Source organism: Crassostrea angulata, chromosome 10 (assembly GCF_025612915.1).
Source record: "Crassostrea angulata isolate pt1a10 chromosome 10, ASM2561291v2, whole genome shotgun sequence".
Lineage (NCBI taxonomy): Eukaryota > Metazoa > Mollusca > Bivalvia > Ostreida > Ostreidae > Magallana > Magallana angulata.
In genome coordinates, this window is record NC_069120.1 from 6340947 (window position 1) to 6356948 (window position 16002).

Consider the following 16002-nt stretch of genomic DNA (forward strand, 5'->3'; position numbering starts at 1 on the left):
CTTAAAACTTGTTAACTTATATTAATTATTCGTATATTCTATGTTTTTCATTCATCAAAAAAAGACGTAATTGGTATAATTGTTAGATTTTATTGCCGTAAATTGTCGATAACCGTCTTCTTGTTTTTATAATGATTCGCTTGGTGTTTTTTTTAAACAATTAAAGAATTTGAGACTTTAATTGGGTCATTCAGAAGCTCAGCAGATGATTATCACCTATTCTATCTTTGAAGAATGTACATAACACAATCCTTTGATCTCTAAATGAGATATATACGGAGATGGAACATGAAACTGTATCAAACTACTGTTAACCATGGCAGAGGCCAACCCCCCGTGCATCTCATGTGGCAGAGAAGTAAGACCTAAACAACATGCTGTGAGCTGTGATGCTTGTGAAGGTTGGCAGCACCGCCTATGCAATACTGGTATGTAAGAAATATAAAAGTAAATCAAAATTATTTGTGTAGGATTTATTACTTACCCCCCCCCCCCCCAAGATACTAGTACATGTATAAACTTATAAAAGGTTAAATCCACAATAAATCCACTGTCTTATGTTATGTTCTAATTAAATACAGTTACATTTTAATAATATACTATATTTATATTTGACTAAAATTCCTTGATAAATCGATAGGATAGGTATAAAAAAAAATTAACATAGAGAACTTTAATTGTAGGAAAAGTTGTATTAAAAAAATTCACTTATTTATTTTATCCATTTATCTAGCCTATTTATTGATTGTAGTGAAAGTTTAAAAGCAACTCTCCCTGTCGACCGTCTAGAGGAGACAAGTGTTGAGGAGTTCATGGTGGACTATGAAGTTGGTAAGTTAAATCAATGGGAAAATTTATAATAATCCAAGTTAGTATGATAAAAAATATCAATGGATGTGAAGCATTAATTTTTTCATGTTTTAAGCAAAAAACCTAATAACTAAATATATTTTTCAGGTGCTTGGTTGGCCATTCGTCGGGTTTTCCCTACCGTTGCGATCAAAGGGTGCATCTTCCACTGGACACAGGCAGTTTGGAGGCATGTCCAGTCCTTAGGCTTGGCCAGGGCCTACAAGGATCAACAGGCAGTGCACAACTACATTCGCCAACTACTCTCCTTGCCTTTCCTGCCAGCACAACAAATCCCGGAGACGTTCCACCATTTGAGAGGAAGAGCCACCACACCACAGCTTCGGGACCTGGTGGACTATATTGACCGACAGTGGTTTCGCCATCGTGTATTCAGGGTCCAGGACTGGTCAGTGTTTCGGCGGACAGTGCGGACCAACAACGACGTCGAAGGTATGTTAACAAGTCAATTATGTTTTCAAATGATAGAAATAAAGTGATGTAATTTTGATTTAAATTAAGAATCATATAATAAAATTTTAAAATAAAATAAATATTAATAAATACTGAAAAAAACTAATGCAATTAACTAATGCACCATTATTAATAATCCCTTTTTTTTTCAGGCTGGCACAACCGACTGAATACGATGGCCAGGCACGGGGGTGTGCCATTCTACAAGTTGGTGCTGCAACTGCGACAAGAAGCTGAAGTGGTCGATGTTGCTGTACGATCTGCAGACTTGGAGAGGGAGAGTAACCGCGTATACACCGCCCTAGAGAAGAGGATCCAGAAAGCCTGGGATGAATACATGGAAGGAGCTTGGACCACCAGTCACTTTCTGCGAGCGATTTCATCGTGTTACAGCCCGTCCGTCAACACCGAGTGATTGAACTTGTGATGACGGACTGAACAGTGTTGATCAGTGTGTTGAACAGTGACTCACAGTATTAAATTATGTGTGTCATGTGTTTCATGTAGTGATTATAATTGTTGTTTTTGTGTGCTAGTTATATCTGTATTCTGTAGTGCTTGTTGTATTTATTATTTATGTATTTATTTTATGTTTATCTTGTAGTGCTTGACATATTAGATATTTGTAGTGCATGTTTGATATTCATTCAAACTATTGAATAAATTATAAATCCATATGCATTTTGTTTATATCTATTCTATAATGGGAAATAATACTTAGTGGATTTATTAGTCATTCAAACTTCATAATTATGATATGGTTATATTATGAGGTAAAATTGAAAATAATTAAAAAATAAACAGAAAATACAAACAGAGGAACATAAAATATAGTAACATTAAAAAAATAAAATAATTCAATTAACAAGTTTTCGTAACAATATAATGTCACCGTCAGTCAAATGATGATTATTATGTAGAAGTGGAAAGGGTGGTATTGTTTTCATTAATTATATATCTATCTTTCAAAATGTTTAAATTCACCAGAATACACAGAAATATATAAATAAATTAATCCTATATAAAATTAAGGCGAACGGACCCAGTGCGAACGGCGTCAAGGGCGAACGGACGTAGGGCGAACGAAAACTAGGGCGAACGGCGTCAAGGGCGAACGCGTTTTAGGGCGAACGAACAGCCATTCAAGTCGAACGTGCGATCAACCTTTCGTATCTCCATTCAAGAGAGTTCTCGGAAAGAGAAAGTACCTATCAAGGACATGTTGATGTAAACAAGCCTCCTTTGAAACATGGACTATGATGGAGTAGATTAAGGACTATGTCAACAGCGCCTATTCTTTTTTCGTTGGAAAAAACTGTTCCAATATGTCGCATACAGGTATTTAATATAAAGGAATTATTGATAAAGACTGAATGGAATAAACAAAGAAAAAAGGGGGAGGAAGATATTACTTACGTAAACACAGGTGAATGGTACATTGGACACATATTGGACTCGGTATGGCACTTGAGAATTACATATTTATATAATATAACAGGTAAACTGTTAGGTTTTTGATTTTTATCAGGTAAACATACTACATGTATCTTATACAGAATATAATAGTTAAACGTTACTGGCAATCTAATTAAAATTAAAGTCTGTCCCAAGTTATTTATGCAGCACATTTGGACGATTTTTAATAAAAATACACATACCTGTGAAAGAAGTGCAATTGAAATAGTTGAAAGGGATAATTTCCAAGATAATTTCATTGACACATTATCATCTTTCACTCAGAAAAATTCACATGAACAAAAACAGATTCCTTACGGAGATTTATAATGGGAAATGTTTACATCTTTTCTCCATTCGGAAGTACTCGGAATACATTGCGCAATTTTTCAACGTTATCATTCGGGCTTGCTGCAATACAAAATCCCTGTAGACATCACATTTTTTAGCATTGTATTGAAACCTGATAAGCTAACAGGGGCGTTTCGACTGAGAAATCTTGGAAATTTCTCATACTTTTGAATGAATATTGTTTGAACCTTTAGGTGTTTATAAATATCAAGCAATTAAGCCAAATGTGAAAATATGAATCCAGGTCATCTTGGGACAGAGTATAAGATGTTAGATCTGCTCGCTTAAGCGAATGGATCTAACATCTAATTTTAATTAGATTGAGGTAACTGGTTTTCTTCACCATAGAACATGAAGAATAAATTTGCCATTAACAATAACTAACTTGAGAATTTGTTATACATTTATCATGGTTATCAAGCTCAAGATTATTCACTCCTTCTATAACCCAGTTATGACAATTAAGGCATGAATTAGATAGCCATTAAGATACCCAAATAAATAAGACTAAAACTAACGCATTGTTGAAAACAAAGAGCATATTCAGCAGAGTAGTTGATCGCTATCTCTGACATAAATTCCTTATACCTGTAACACAAATTTTACCGAGCACTTACGAGCACCCCCTCTTCTTAACATCTTTAGTTGATGTGTCCGATGACTGTGTATATGCATTAGATGAACGTGAGATTTTATAGGATAAAATGTCAATAACAGTATTTTAATAATAGGTGCAATATCCTTAATTTTATGATACCTTTGCTCACAGTAGCAAGAACAGTTATTGAATAATTCTGAATGGATGTCAATACATGCATTGCAAATTTTGAAAGACAACATATATACATGTACATCTATGATTTGATTTGAACATATTTTATTGTGTAATTACACAAGAGGATTGGAAACAAGTTCTTACAACTTGCGTGTTCCTCTACTAGACATCTATATATAGACACAAAGAAATATCATGTGTTTGGTGTATAACCCTAATCAACAGTTGACTACATGAAATTTCTTTTGCCCTTGTAGTTATACAGGGATGTGGTTTGTAAAGAGAAATATGGGCCACTAGATCGAGTCTGGATTTGTCCTGGTCATGTGTTTGTATCAGTTCGAGATGGCAGACAGCTCTATACATTTGACACAAAAAATACAACACAGGTACAGTTTAAAATTTTCAAATTAAGATGTCTTTTTCAATTCTGTATAGTGGACATTTTTTGTCTCTGTTTTATTTTTTAACCCATTTACCCTTACTGGTGAGGTAAAATATATAAGGGACTGCTGGTGAATTTTTCGGGATAAAACCTCTTCAAACAACCATAACTCTTCAAAAAAAAAATATTTTTAAAAGAATGATTAAGGGGAGTTATTAACATAAATGTATATAGTTAGTGTAAATAATTCTTTATACAATATCTGATATAACTAAAATTGTTTTGTATTTTATGTACCATTGTACTGGTAATTGCATATTAAGTTCATCTCAGCGAGATTCATCGAGACTGAAAAATTTTGACAGACAACTCTTACGGAAACTGAGACATTAGTTAGAATTTTTCAGTATCAACAAATCTTGCTGAGATTAATGTTAAGTAGGAAATTTTATTGTTGTATTTTGATAATGATAAATGAAAGCATGGTTAATTACGTGTTATTACATGTATTAATGATGTTTATTTCAAAAATTTTCATGCAGGATGAAAACAAAGGCTGTCTTGATTTACAAAACCTAGATCCACCTCTTCTAGAGGTCTTGTCATATGATGCCAATCAGTCGGTTTATATTGTAAGTATTCGCTGAGATCTAGTGAAGGTTTATTTGACTATAAATGTAAAATGTAAACGGTACCAGATACATGTATATAGCAAATTTTTCAATGATCAAATTTTGAAATACTTTACTTTATTTAATAATTATAGAGAGATGATATAAGATATTTAACTCGATCATATTACAAAAATAGAATGTCCCAATTAGTTTATTTGTGACTCAGAATAAATAGAACAGATATGCATGCATGTATCTAGATATACAAGTGATAGGTGCTGTATTATAGGTCCAGCAGAATGGATATGTTCAATGCTGGAAGTTCCGCGCTGACAGAATCTGGATTTTAGAGCAGGAATTTAATATATGCAACAGTAACCGGTCAGAGGTCACTAGTGTGTGTCTGCATCCTACCCACAACACCCTCTACTGGTGTGAAAAAAGAACAACTTCCTCCTCAGGACAGTCTGTATTCTGTATATGTAGACGAAAAATTACAAATGGTGAATATTGAATATATATGTATGAACATTTTATCAGAGTAAATGAAAAATCTGTCCTGTTTGTTGACTTTGATGTTCTACAAATTGTTGATTACTATTGAGCAATGACATGCATCCACAGGGGAGGAGACGGTATCAGAGCGTGAACTGGGTCCGGTGGAAGCCATCATGCACAATATCTGTCTCTGTCATCTTCATCCTTTGCAGCATGGACTTGCTATTGTCATAAAGTAAGCAATAAGAATGCACAGAATAAAAAGTTCTAAAAAAAAAAAAAAACCAGAGGAGTACATAATTTATAAATTTGTTTTTAAATTGGTTTTATTTTTTTAGAAGTAAGCCCCCGTTAGTGTCCATGGTAATTTATTGGAACCAAAGCTCAAACTCCGTCACTATGTACTCAGGGCCTTACACTTTGGTTGTGGAAAATTCCACCTCCTCTCAAGCATTTGATTTCACTTCATTGGCATTCAAGTTCATCAGCATCAGCATTCAGGTTTGTGAATTCAATTTATACTTACTATTTTAAGTATATTGTGATTCCATGTTATTGTTATTGAAAATCAGTTTCTGAAAACAATGGGCTTACATGTATTATGTTTACTTTTTATAGGTAAGAAATAAATATGCAATGCTTGGCTATGCATACAATACTCAGAAAATGGAACTGACAATCATAGAGGAGGGCAGCGTGATGCGGAGGCTGTCTGCTGGGAGCAGAATGTGTGGTGAGTACATTATGATTACATGTGTAGGGAGAGTGAAGGTTCCATGTACATGTGAAGGGAGAGTGAAAGGTTCAATGTACATGTGTAGGGACTAGGGAGAGTGAAATGTTCAATACACATGTGTAGGGCGAGTGAAAGGTTCCATGTACATGTGTAGGGAGAGGAATGGGGTAGTATATATACATTACAAAGAGTTTAATACTTGTTATGTGGGTAGTGACCAATGTTTCATCAGAAACATCTATTTTGTAGAATCATTTGTCATATTTTCATTATGAATTCACTAGGATATTTTATTTGTACCGGTATATAGCAGTACTTAAATTGTACAAAGCTTTAACTATCTTTTAACATATTTTTATTTTGTTAATGATAATTGATTTGGGACTAAGAAAATATATTTGTAATGGCATACTGTAAATTCTTAATTAAACGTGAGGAATTTATATCTGCATAAAATTGCGAGAAGCACCACTCGCAGATATAAAAATCTCGCCATTATTTTCTGAGAGTTGGGAACTATAAGAAATATGGATAAATGTTCTGCGTTCGGGATTTTACATTCTCGCGATTTGATTCAAAACAGCGGGATCGTGGAATTAAGTACTCGCCTAATATAAGGAATTTACAGTAATCCATTGTTAACTTTTATTGTGTCTTAACGCAGTTTTAAATGCATTCCTTTAATTTATGCAACATGTTTAATTTTTTTTCTCTGTACATCATGTATTCTCAAATGTGCAAATGAAGTACATTTAGCACTCCTGTGATATTACTGTTTTATTACAGATAAATTAAATGAAGTGCAGTTGGAGGTTGGTGCAGACAAAATAGAGAAGGGTGCCACTTGGTTTTGTCACCAAGGAAATCTTGGTCTTCTTCACAAGACTAATCTGCTGTAAGAGTCATTAGCTGTACTATATACTTATAGTAATTTCACCTGAAACAAAACATGTAATTTAATCATTTGAAGTTTAATAACATCTTGCACCCTACATGCGAATACCCGGTAAATAAAGAGTGGACTGATTTTAAGATATGGCATAATTTTTGTTGAATTTTCTTTAGTTTATTTGACATGGACTCAGGGAAACTTGTGAACTCAATCGCTCCACAAGAGGGATCTGTGTTCTTGGGAATGTGCAATACCAGCCCTGCCTCGGTAGTATCTGCTGTGTACGCAGGGGACAATGTATATGTCATTATGGTAAGGGCACTCACTCTTGGCTCAAGATGTATGATAAAGTTTATTTAGCTTGGTATTTCTGCTTTGATCCAATATGCAAACGTTTTTCAGAAACAAAAAAAGAAGGAAGAATGGGACTTCAGCACGACATCATCCTTAAAGGACTTTCAAACAACAGCTCTTCATATTGCTCACCTTGAGCAGGTATTTTATCATATTATCTAGCCAGCTTGTTATTCTACATGTACATTATGTACTTTCTATCCTGTTCATATGATAAATCTGATGCAAGGAAGTGAAAAAAGTGTTTTATACATGTACTGATAATCATTTGGAACAGGATATACTGTGGTTTTATCAATATTCATGGTCATCAATTTTCATGTAAATAGTAAAAATCACACTCTCAAGGATATGTGAATTCTTGGTCAATGATTCTTTCATTACAATATGTTATTAGATATTTTATTTTAATGAACTTTTGAAAATGTGGATTGAATGAACAACAAAATCCATGAAAAATGGTGTTCAACAAATATTGAGGTTTAAACCACAGTAAACTCTTATTTCCTTGGTCTAGTTTTTACATTTTGCCTTTTGCATTAAATTCTTTGAAGATATTTTGATAACATTTTGTTTAGGAAAAAACTGACAATCCATCAACTAAGGTGAAGCAAAGTTTGTCACACTTAAAGCAGACCTGGCAAAAATCTAAAGACCAGAAACCAGGCACAAAGCTTGCTGAAATTGTGGGTAGGAACAAGCTCTATCACATTGTAATATCTTTGTTTCATGGACTCTCTCTCTCTCTTTCTTTCTCTCTCTCTCTCTCTAAGTATTCTATTGAAAATCATTCATAGTACATGTATTAATACATTTATAAATGAATTTTCCTAATAAAAGCACCTTATCTGGAAGAATATTGGAAGTTGGAAAATATTTCTACCGAAGCATTTCAGGTAAAATCAGTTCAGTAAAGTGATGTTATTAGATTTATGTGCATTCTCTTGAGCTGTAAATGATACATGACATTTTTTTTGATTGACAGCCTTCTAAGTTAGCTTGCCCCACCTGTGTTGAAGATGAGGTTCTCCATATTCTTGACCCCAATTCCTCTCTCCTCATGTCGGACCGCCATGCTCGCCTCCTCTCTCTGGCCCACTCCCACCCAAAACAAGTCCTGGCGGTTCTTGAATCACAGATGGAGTTTGATACAGGTTTAAAGATTTCTTTTGTCTTTTACAAATTATAAACTTGCATTCAAATGTTTTAACACAAATATAAAACTTATGTAAATATCCTTGTCTTTTGTGAATTGTTAAAACTTGCATACAAATCTCATACATATATGTAGTGCAATTTTAAACAATTTTTTACCAGAAAAACTTATTTCATGTTCCTAAAAATCAAATGAAATTTGCAGAATATTTAAAGCTATTTGGAGTCATGAGCATTTTTTTTTTAAAAATCACATAGGGTTAACCCATTACCTGTTCTCATTGCTGTGGATTAACTTGATTAATTTTCTGTAGATGATATCAGTGCAGCCCAGATCCAGCGCTGGCAGTGCATTCTGGCCCCAGATGTTTCTGTGAGCCCAGTCAGCAGTGATGTCGCCGTCCCAATGTTTGAGCACATCTGTCGTCTTCTGTACAAGCTAGAACCAAAAAAACTGGTAAAGACGCCATTGTTTGTTGTTTAATTGAAGATAAGACAAAAGTACAAAATCAGGAAGGGCAGATGAATATACAAGTAGTGTTATCTTAATTAAGATCTCTGACTGCCTGTACATATGTGTTCTAGAACTACATGTACAGTACTTCTATGAACAAAAAAAAAACTAAAAAGCATATATCATTGAAATGAAAAAATTTTGTGATGTTCATAAAATCCTGAGCTACAAGTTTATTTTTAATGTAATTCACATAGGATTCCTCAAAAAATTGGTTGCAATAAGTTATACTAAGTTTATCACCAGTAAAAACGAAACAAAGTTGTTGCAAATAAAAATATAATCTACATGAAGAATTAGTCTCTGCAAGCAAGTTTATTACTAGTAAACACAAAATAGAATATTGTCACAAATAAAAAAATAATGTGTCACAGACTTAAAGATACATAAAAAGTATGTTCATAGTTGATGAAGATATCTACTGCTCATTGTTTTATGATAGATGCAGTTTGTGAAGATTTGTCAAATGATCAACGACCAGAAAGTGGGAGTGTCTGCCTTCATTAGAAAGCGACAATCGGTATGTACCGGTATTTGCTGTCAAAATCAGAAAAATATTATACAGCTAATATGCTTTTCATTTATTATACCAGAGGCATACCGGTAATCACATAAATAACATTTATGTTATTTATGTCTCTGATTATACTTAGCATAATACATCCCAGATTATAGCACAGCATAGCATGAAATTGCAAAAATCAAATTCTTGTTTTGGAGACAAGAGAAATATGCACCCATAGAAAAAAAAGCCTGTTTTATTATACATTTTCATATTGTAATTCGATTATTCATACCGGAGATCTTAAGTTGTATTAGATAGGCAAGCTTGACGATTACATTGAATTTCTTTTGAACAGATTCATTATTATGAACGAGCTGTTGTTTGTATACAAGACATAGATGACGTAGTGACCTCCCCTGATTCGGCCCAGGCATTTGTCTCTCTGCTGTTGGCCAGGTTAGTGCTCTGATGATACTAACTAGAGACTCTATATATATGTACCGTAAATAAAAAGGAATGAAGGAGAATCAATCAGGAAGAAATTCTGCATATATTAGTGTTGATGTTGTTGCTAAGAATTGCAATAGAATCTTGCATGTAAAAATAGAAGTGAATTCTGGTACTTTTATCCAAAGCGACATTCCATGATGTTGATAAGTTTGTAGTAATTCTACCTCCATATGATTTTACTATGTACAATTAAACCTCAGGGGCTGGACACCTAGGATTACCTGTCAACATCACAGATGTTAATTGTTTCAGTTATAAAAGTTCACCTTGATATTATTTGGTAAACTTTATGGCAAAACAAGTGATTGTGGTCACCATGCAAGCTAGGACAACTGTTTTACAATAAAGTATATAAGATGCACAATTATCTACAGGTCTGTGTGGTAATACATTTGTAATTTGTGGTAATACATCTGTTATGTTTGGTAACACATTTGTTATGAATGTTATGATTGTTTACAGTAAACAAGAGCATTGTGAGACACGGGCCTTGCAGTTCTATCTGGACGCTGGCCAATGGGAACTGTCCTTGGATTTACTGCGGGACTACTGCGACAACTCACAGCTTCACTTCCTGTTGTTCCACCACCTCCTGGACAAGTTCAACAAGGTCAGCATTATACAATTATGTGTATTACTTGTATTTAGTTTAATATTGTACTTTGAGGGTAGCTACATGTAATTCATCATATTGATAAAAAATCCCAGCAATAATTGTTTCATTTTATGATTCTGGATGGATTGAAACTAAGTTATCAAATTTAATCTCTTCAAGTAATTTAAACTTGGTTATACACATAACATGGAGTTTATTTACATAACAGAATATAGTAAGAGGTACAGGATTTTATAAGTCAACAAAAATGGTGATAAATAACCATAGCAGGTTGTCAATTCCTGATTTTTTAATTGTGCTGTGTAGAAAATATGAAATGTAATTTTCACCTTGTAGGTGTTCTGTGATCTCAATAATGCTGGATACAGCCAATCAGAGATCTATAAATTAATCAATCATGTTTTAATTTCTATCATTTTAGGAAGGAGGAATCGTGCATCTTGACTGCAAGGTATTGATATTTTTTTTCTTGTCTTTTAGGAGGGTGTTTTGACAGACTATGCAGTGATGGTGTTTTCTTTGATGCCAAATATCAAAAGGTCAGACCTACATATTATACTAACATTAGAAGGCTTCACTTTAGTTGACTTTAATACTAGCAGATTTGAAAAAATTGAATGATAGTACACTGCCAAAATGAATTTCCAATGTAGTGTAAATAGTTGCAGAACTTTAAAGTACATGAAGTGGGTTTTTTTTGTAATTTGATGCTGTGACAATTGAGGAAGAAATCTTGAGTACAAAAACACCCTCATACCCAGGGTTTATTTTGATTAGACCTGCAACATATTATTTACAGAAATTAGGGTTTACTTAATACATATATTATAATATATTTCATGTCTTTATATGCGTATGAAACTGCTTTGTATGTAGGTAAATATTAAACAATTACTGGAGTTTAGTACATTAGGTTAACAAATGAACTGATGATAAACATGGCGTATATTTCAGCTTGAGCTCAGTGACTGAACTGATTCCCCCTTGTGATACATGGACAGCCTTGGACGTGTTCTCATCTAGTTGTGTTCCCTTTGGGCAGATTAAACCTATACTGCAGAAAAAACTGCTGGCTGAGGACCCAGCGGATTGACACTTTGATTAAGCTTTACACCAGTACTGTACATACATAGTTTAAGAAGAGTTTAGATGATCAATTTTGATTTGATCACAACAACTCAAGCAGTTTGCAGAACACATGGATAAATTTAGATTGTTGACATATCTCAAAATGTTTATTTTATATAGCTTGTTGTTTTTTACTGTATTTTTACATTAATAATTGAATTTTATGTTGTCAATGTTTATGTGGAAAAGAGTGCAATACTTCCAAGGAGTAAATAAAAATTTATTTTGTTAATCATTGTTTCAGATGTTTGTAATGTCGTTTATTCAAACTGCCAATGCTCGCCTTCCAGCAAGAAGAGGTGGGATGCTTTGATGCACGGAACTAAAGGGGGAGGTCATGAAATTCAAACATTTAAAGTTTAAATAGTAAAGTTACTAAAAATAGGCCTTGGACCATCCACCACCAAGGCAAACAAAATTATCCCTCGAACTCAACCCCCCCACCCCAACCCCAAACTCCCTTCCTCTTTCACCCCGGGAAAATTTCTGGATCCGCTCATGGCTTGGTTGGTCAATATCATGTAGCATGAGGCTCTTCCAAACATGATATTGTGTGTCTATTGATACTGTTTTATTTGTAAATATGTTCAGTATTCTGACATTATGCATCAAATTTTGTTTTTTAAAAGACAGACATTGTAGTGTTTTTTAAAAGACAGACATTGTAGTATGGTGTCCGTAATTGCGCTACTCTGTGAATATACCGGTATATACCATGTAATATACCATATTCACTTCCTGTCAAAATAGTTACATACCAATACAATATACAATATTCACAACAGACTGTCATGTTAATGATTGTAGTCACACTAGACTGATTATACTCACCACAGGCTGTCATAGGTATAACATCTACAAGGCGTATTTCTTCTCCAATACTGGCTTACTGTTATCGCGTGAGAAACCAAAGAAAGCACTTACGTTGTTTTATGATATAAATGCCGTAATAAATGGTTAATTTTAAGAATAAACGAGTACAACTTGATGTTAATTTTCAGCAACCTATATATATTGCAAGCTTTCTGCAGATTATTAGATCTGATCAATATTAATTCATAGGCGTCGGAACCGGGGGGGGGGGCTACCACTTTCTTTGCAAATGTAGACCTAACCATTAGGCACATAGCATTATAGCCGGTAGTATAGTTGTTCCTAAATTATAAGATTGAGAAAGTTGGAGTAATAGGCCTACCCCCCCCCCCCCTCCCACGGATTAGGAATTTCATGTTTGGGGGGGGGGGGAATTGGGTAGGTAAAAAAAATTTTGGATAGGCATACTCCCCCCCCCCCCCCCCGGATTAGGATTTTCATGATTTTGGGAAATAGGTTTTTTTCGCAATATTTCTGAGGATTAGTCTAGCCCCCCCCCCCCCCACTTTCAATTTGCTTCCGACGCCAGTGTAATTATTAAACGTTAAATCAACATAAAAAATTTTAATTATTTTTTTTTTCGAATCGGTTAGTGAACCCCGTTTTGGTACATGTATCATTTAATATCACATGATGTTTTAGGTTTATTTAATTAATATTGAAATTAAGATTACATGCGCGGATCCAGAAAATTTTTCCGGGGGTCTAAATTGAAAGTCGGAGGGGGGGACTACACTAATCATCAGAAATCTTGTCAAGAAAAAAAAAATAAAATCATACCTAGGAAAAAAAATATTCTTAATCCTTGGGGGGGGGGGGTGACGGGGGGGGGGGATCCGAGGCAGAGATCCGCGCATGGATTAAGATGTTGAGCCGAAATCGCGATGGTGGGCTCCCGTTGGTTGAAGCAAATGTTCAGATCTACCAGAGGCGGCAATCGCTCATAAGTATCACAAAAACGCGGTTTTTCTTCTTATTGAATAGCGTCATGCTCCTCCGTTTATAACATTTGTTAGAAAGTTCTCTGTAAATACAGGCACGTAGCATCGTTTGCACAATTTACCCCCCCCCCTCTTCTTTGTATTTGTAAATTTAAAAAAATTGTTTGCTATGAGAAAATGAGAAAAGTATTTTATGCCTACAAGAAAACTGCCGCATTAGGTAACTGTGACCCACGGAAAATGTATAAGTCGATTGGTATTCGTTTTACAAGATTTATTAAAACTCTGCAAACTTATAACAATATTCCGCGAAGTCGGGAGTCGGTGGTACGAGCGCCTTGACCGTCGCTCTCCAACTGCCGAATAATTAAACATGACCAACAATTACTTATAGATCGTCTGGAAGCATACGCCACTGAGACAAATCTTATTTATGAAAACCAAGCCGGGTTTAGAAAAAACTACTCAACTTTAGATCATATTTTGACATTACAATTTCTCTGTGATATTTTCATGAAAAGAAAAAAGAAATTATTTTGTGCTTTCATCGATTTTAAACAGGCGTTTGATACTGTATGGAGGACCGGCCTGTGGAGTAAACTTATTTTGAATGGAATTAACGGGAAATGCTTTAGATATATTAAAAACATGAACATGGGTATAAAGTCACTAGTAAAATTAAATGGTATTGCTTCTAATTTTTTTGAATGTAATGTAGGTGTTAGACAAGGAGAAAACCTTTCCCCTTTCTTATTTTCTTTGTACATTAATGACTTAGAAAACTTTCTTTTGGAAAAAAATATTGTAGGTTTACAAAGCATTAGTAATGAAATCGAAAACGAGTTATTATTACATTTAAACTACTTATTTTATTTTACGCTGACGATACCGTCATAATGGCGGAATCGACAGAAGACCTTCAAAACGCCCTCAACGAATTTTATAGTTATTGTACTCAATGGAAACTTAATGTCAATGTTAATAAAACAAAAATAATGGTTTTCTCCAAAGGTCCAACATCGAAAAAGCTTTTTTATTATAAAGGAGAAGTTATTGAAAATGTTAAAGAATTCAAATACCTGGGTATCGTTCTGTCAAGAACTGGTTCATTTATTAAAGCAAGAAAGCATTTGTGTGAACAGGCTCAAAAGGCTATGTATGGTGTTATAAGAAAAATTAGAAATTTTAATTTACCAGTAAATTGTCAATTTGATTTGTTTGATAAGGTTGTTTTACCAGTTTTATTGTACGGCTGCGAAATTTGGGGCTTTGAAAATCTAGATAATATTGAACGTGTACATCTGAAATTTTTGAAAACAGTACTTAATTTAAGAAGCACAACACCGAATTTTATGATATATGGAGAAACAGGGCGCTACCCGTTGTATATTAATGTTTATACAAGAATAATTACATATTGGGGGAAAATGCTAATAAGCCCCGAGAACAAAATTGTATATACAGTGTACAGATATTTATTTTCACAACATTTTAATAGCGATTGTAAAAGCCCATGGATTGATTGTATTCAAAGAATTTTGAACATGTGCGGGCTACAATATGTCTGGCTGAACCATAATTTTGTCAATATAGAATGGTTATCTGCTACTGTAAACCAAAGATTAAAAGACCAATTTATGCAAATATGGTCAAATGATATAAATTGTTCTTCCAGAGGTCAAGTGTATAAAATTTTAAAACCATATTTTGGCTTTGAGAAGTATCTTGATATTTTAACTGTAAAACTAAGAAAAAAATTCATTAAATTTCGTACATCAAACCATCGTTTTCCTGTAGAGACAGGCAGATGGTATAACATTCCTTTGAATGAGAGGTTATGTCTTTTGTGTAATAAAGGTCTAATTGGAGATGAATTTCATTATATTTTAGAATGTTCGGCACTAGAAGAAATAAGGAAAAAATACATAAACACAAAATATTGGAAAAGACCAAATTTTTTTAAGTTTTCTGAACTCATGACTAATTGCAATTGTAAATCGCTAAGAAAATTATGTGTATTTATTTCAAAAATTTTTGATGCTGTCTGCTCCTCTTAGTTGTTTTCCTATTATGATCCTTTATACTAAAATCTAACATAAGTAGTGATTCTATAGTCTGTTCTTTTTTATTTATATTTTTTCCCTGTATGAAAATGTACCTGTTTGTCTGTACCTCTGACGATTTGTATTTGTATGTATTATATATATGTTCCTCTTGTACCAAATTATTCGGTCTGAGTGAATAAACTGAACTTGAACTTGAACTTGATAACAAAACACAGTTTTAACAATTGAGAATAATAGAAAAGTAAATATAAAGAGTTTCTTCAATTAACGGATTATTTAGATAAACTGAGTGTCAATTTAGAGTGTCCAGA

At 33.8% G+C, this 16002-nt stretch overlaps 2 protein-coding genes across 2 annotated transcripts; both read left to right on the plus strand.

The window, feature by feature from the left end:
* Positions 1–125: 125 nt before the first annotated feature.
* On the plus strand, positions 126–1740 carry LOC128168246 (uncharacterized). The gene is made up of 3 exons (XM_052834433.1): positions 126–428; positions 958–1302; positions 1476–1740. The coding sequence occupies exons 1-3, from the start codon at positions 317–319 to the stop codon at positions 1736–1738; spliced, it is 720 nt and encodes a 239-aa protein (XP_052690393.1). The 5' UTR covers positions 126–316; the 3' UTR covers positions 1739–1740.
* A 762-nt stretch (positions 1741–2502) lies between these two features.
* Positions 2503–12043, plus strand: LOC128164717 (uncharacterized). The gene is made up of 19 exons (XM_052828711.1): positions 2503–2661; positions 4162–4293; positions 4832–4921; positions 5193–5406; positions 5528–5636; positions 5740–5902; positions 6020–6134; positions 6924–7032; positions 7203–7341; positions 7432–7524; positions 7962–8073; positions 8224–8279; positions 8369–8537; positions 8853–8995; positions 9495–9572; positions 9913–10013; positions 10530–10677; positions 11164–11222; positions 11638–12043. The coding sequence occupies exons 1-19, from the start codon at positions 2602–2604 to the stop codon at positions 11774–11776; spliced, it is 2229 nt and encodes a 742-aa protein (XP_052684671.1). The 5' UTR covers positions 2503–2601; the 3' UTR covers positions 11777–12043.
* Positions 12044–16002: the final 3959 nt, after the last annotated feature.

Excerpts from the sequence above, each read along its gene's own strand:
- LOC128164717 (XM_052828711.1), top strand. The coding sequence starts at position 2,602 with ATGTCAACAGCGCCTATTCTTTTTTCGTTGGAAAAAACTGTTCCAATA. Across the intron at positions 8,996-9,494 it reads AGCTAGAACCAAAAAAACTG|ATGCAGTTTGTGAAGATTTG; the intron begins GTAAAGACGCCA and ends GTTTTATGATAG. Across the intron at positions 9,573-9,912 it reads TCATTAGAAAGCGACAATCG|ATTCATTATTATGAACGAGC; the intron begins GTATGTACCGGT and ends TCTTTTGAACAG.
- LOC128168246 (XM_052834433.1), top strand. The coding sequence starts at position 317 with ATGGCAGAGGCCAACCCCCCGTGCATCTCATGTGGCAGAGAAGTAAGA. Across the intron at positions 429-957 it reads GCACCGCCTATGCAATACTG|GTGCTTGGTTGGCCATTCGT; the intron begins GTATGTAAGAAA and ends TATATTTTTCAG. Across the intron at positions 1,303-1,475 it reads GACCAACAACGACGTCGAAG|GCTGGCACAACCGACTGAAT; the intron begins GTATGTTAACAA and ends TTTTTTTTTCAG.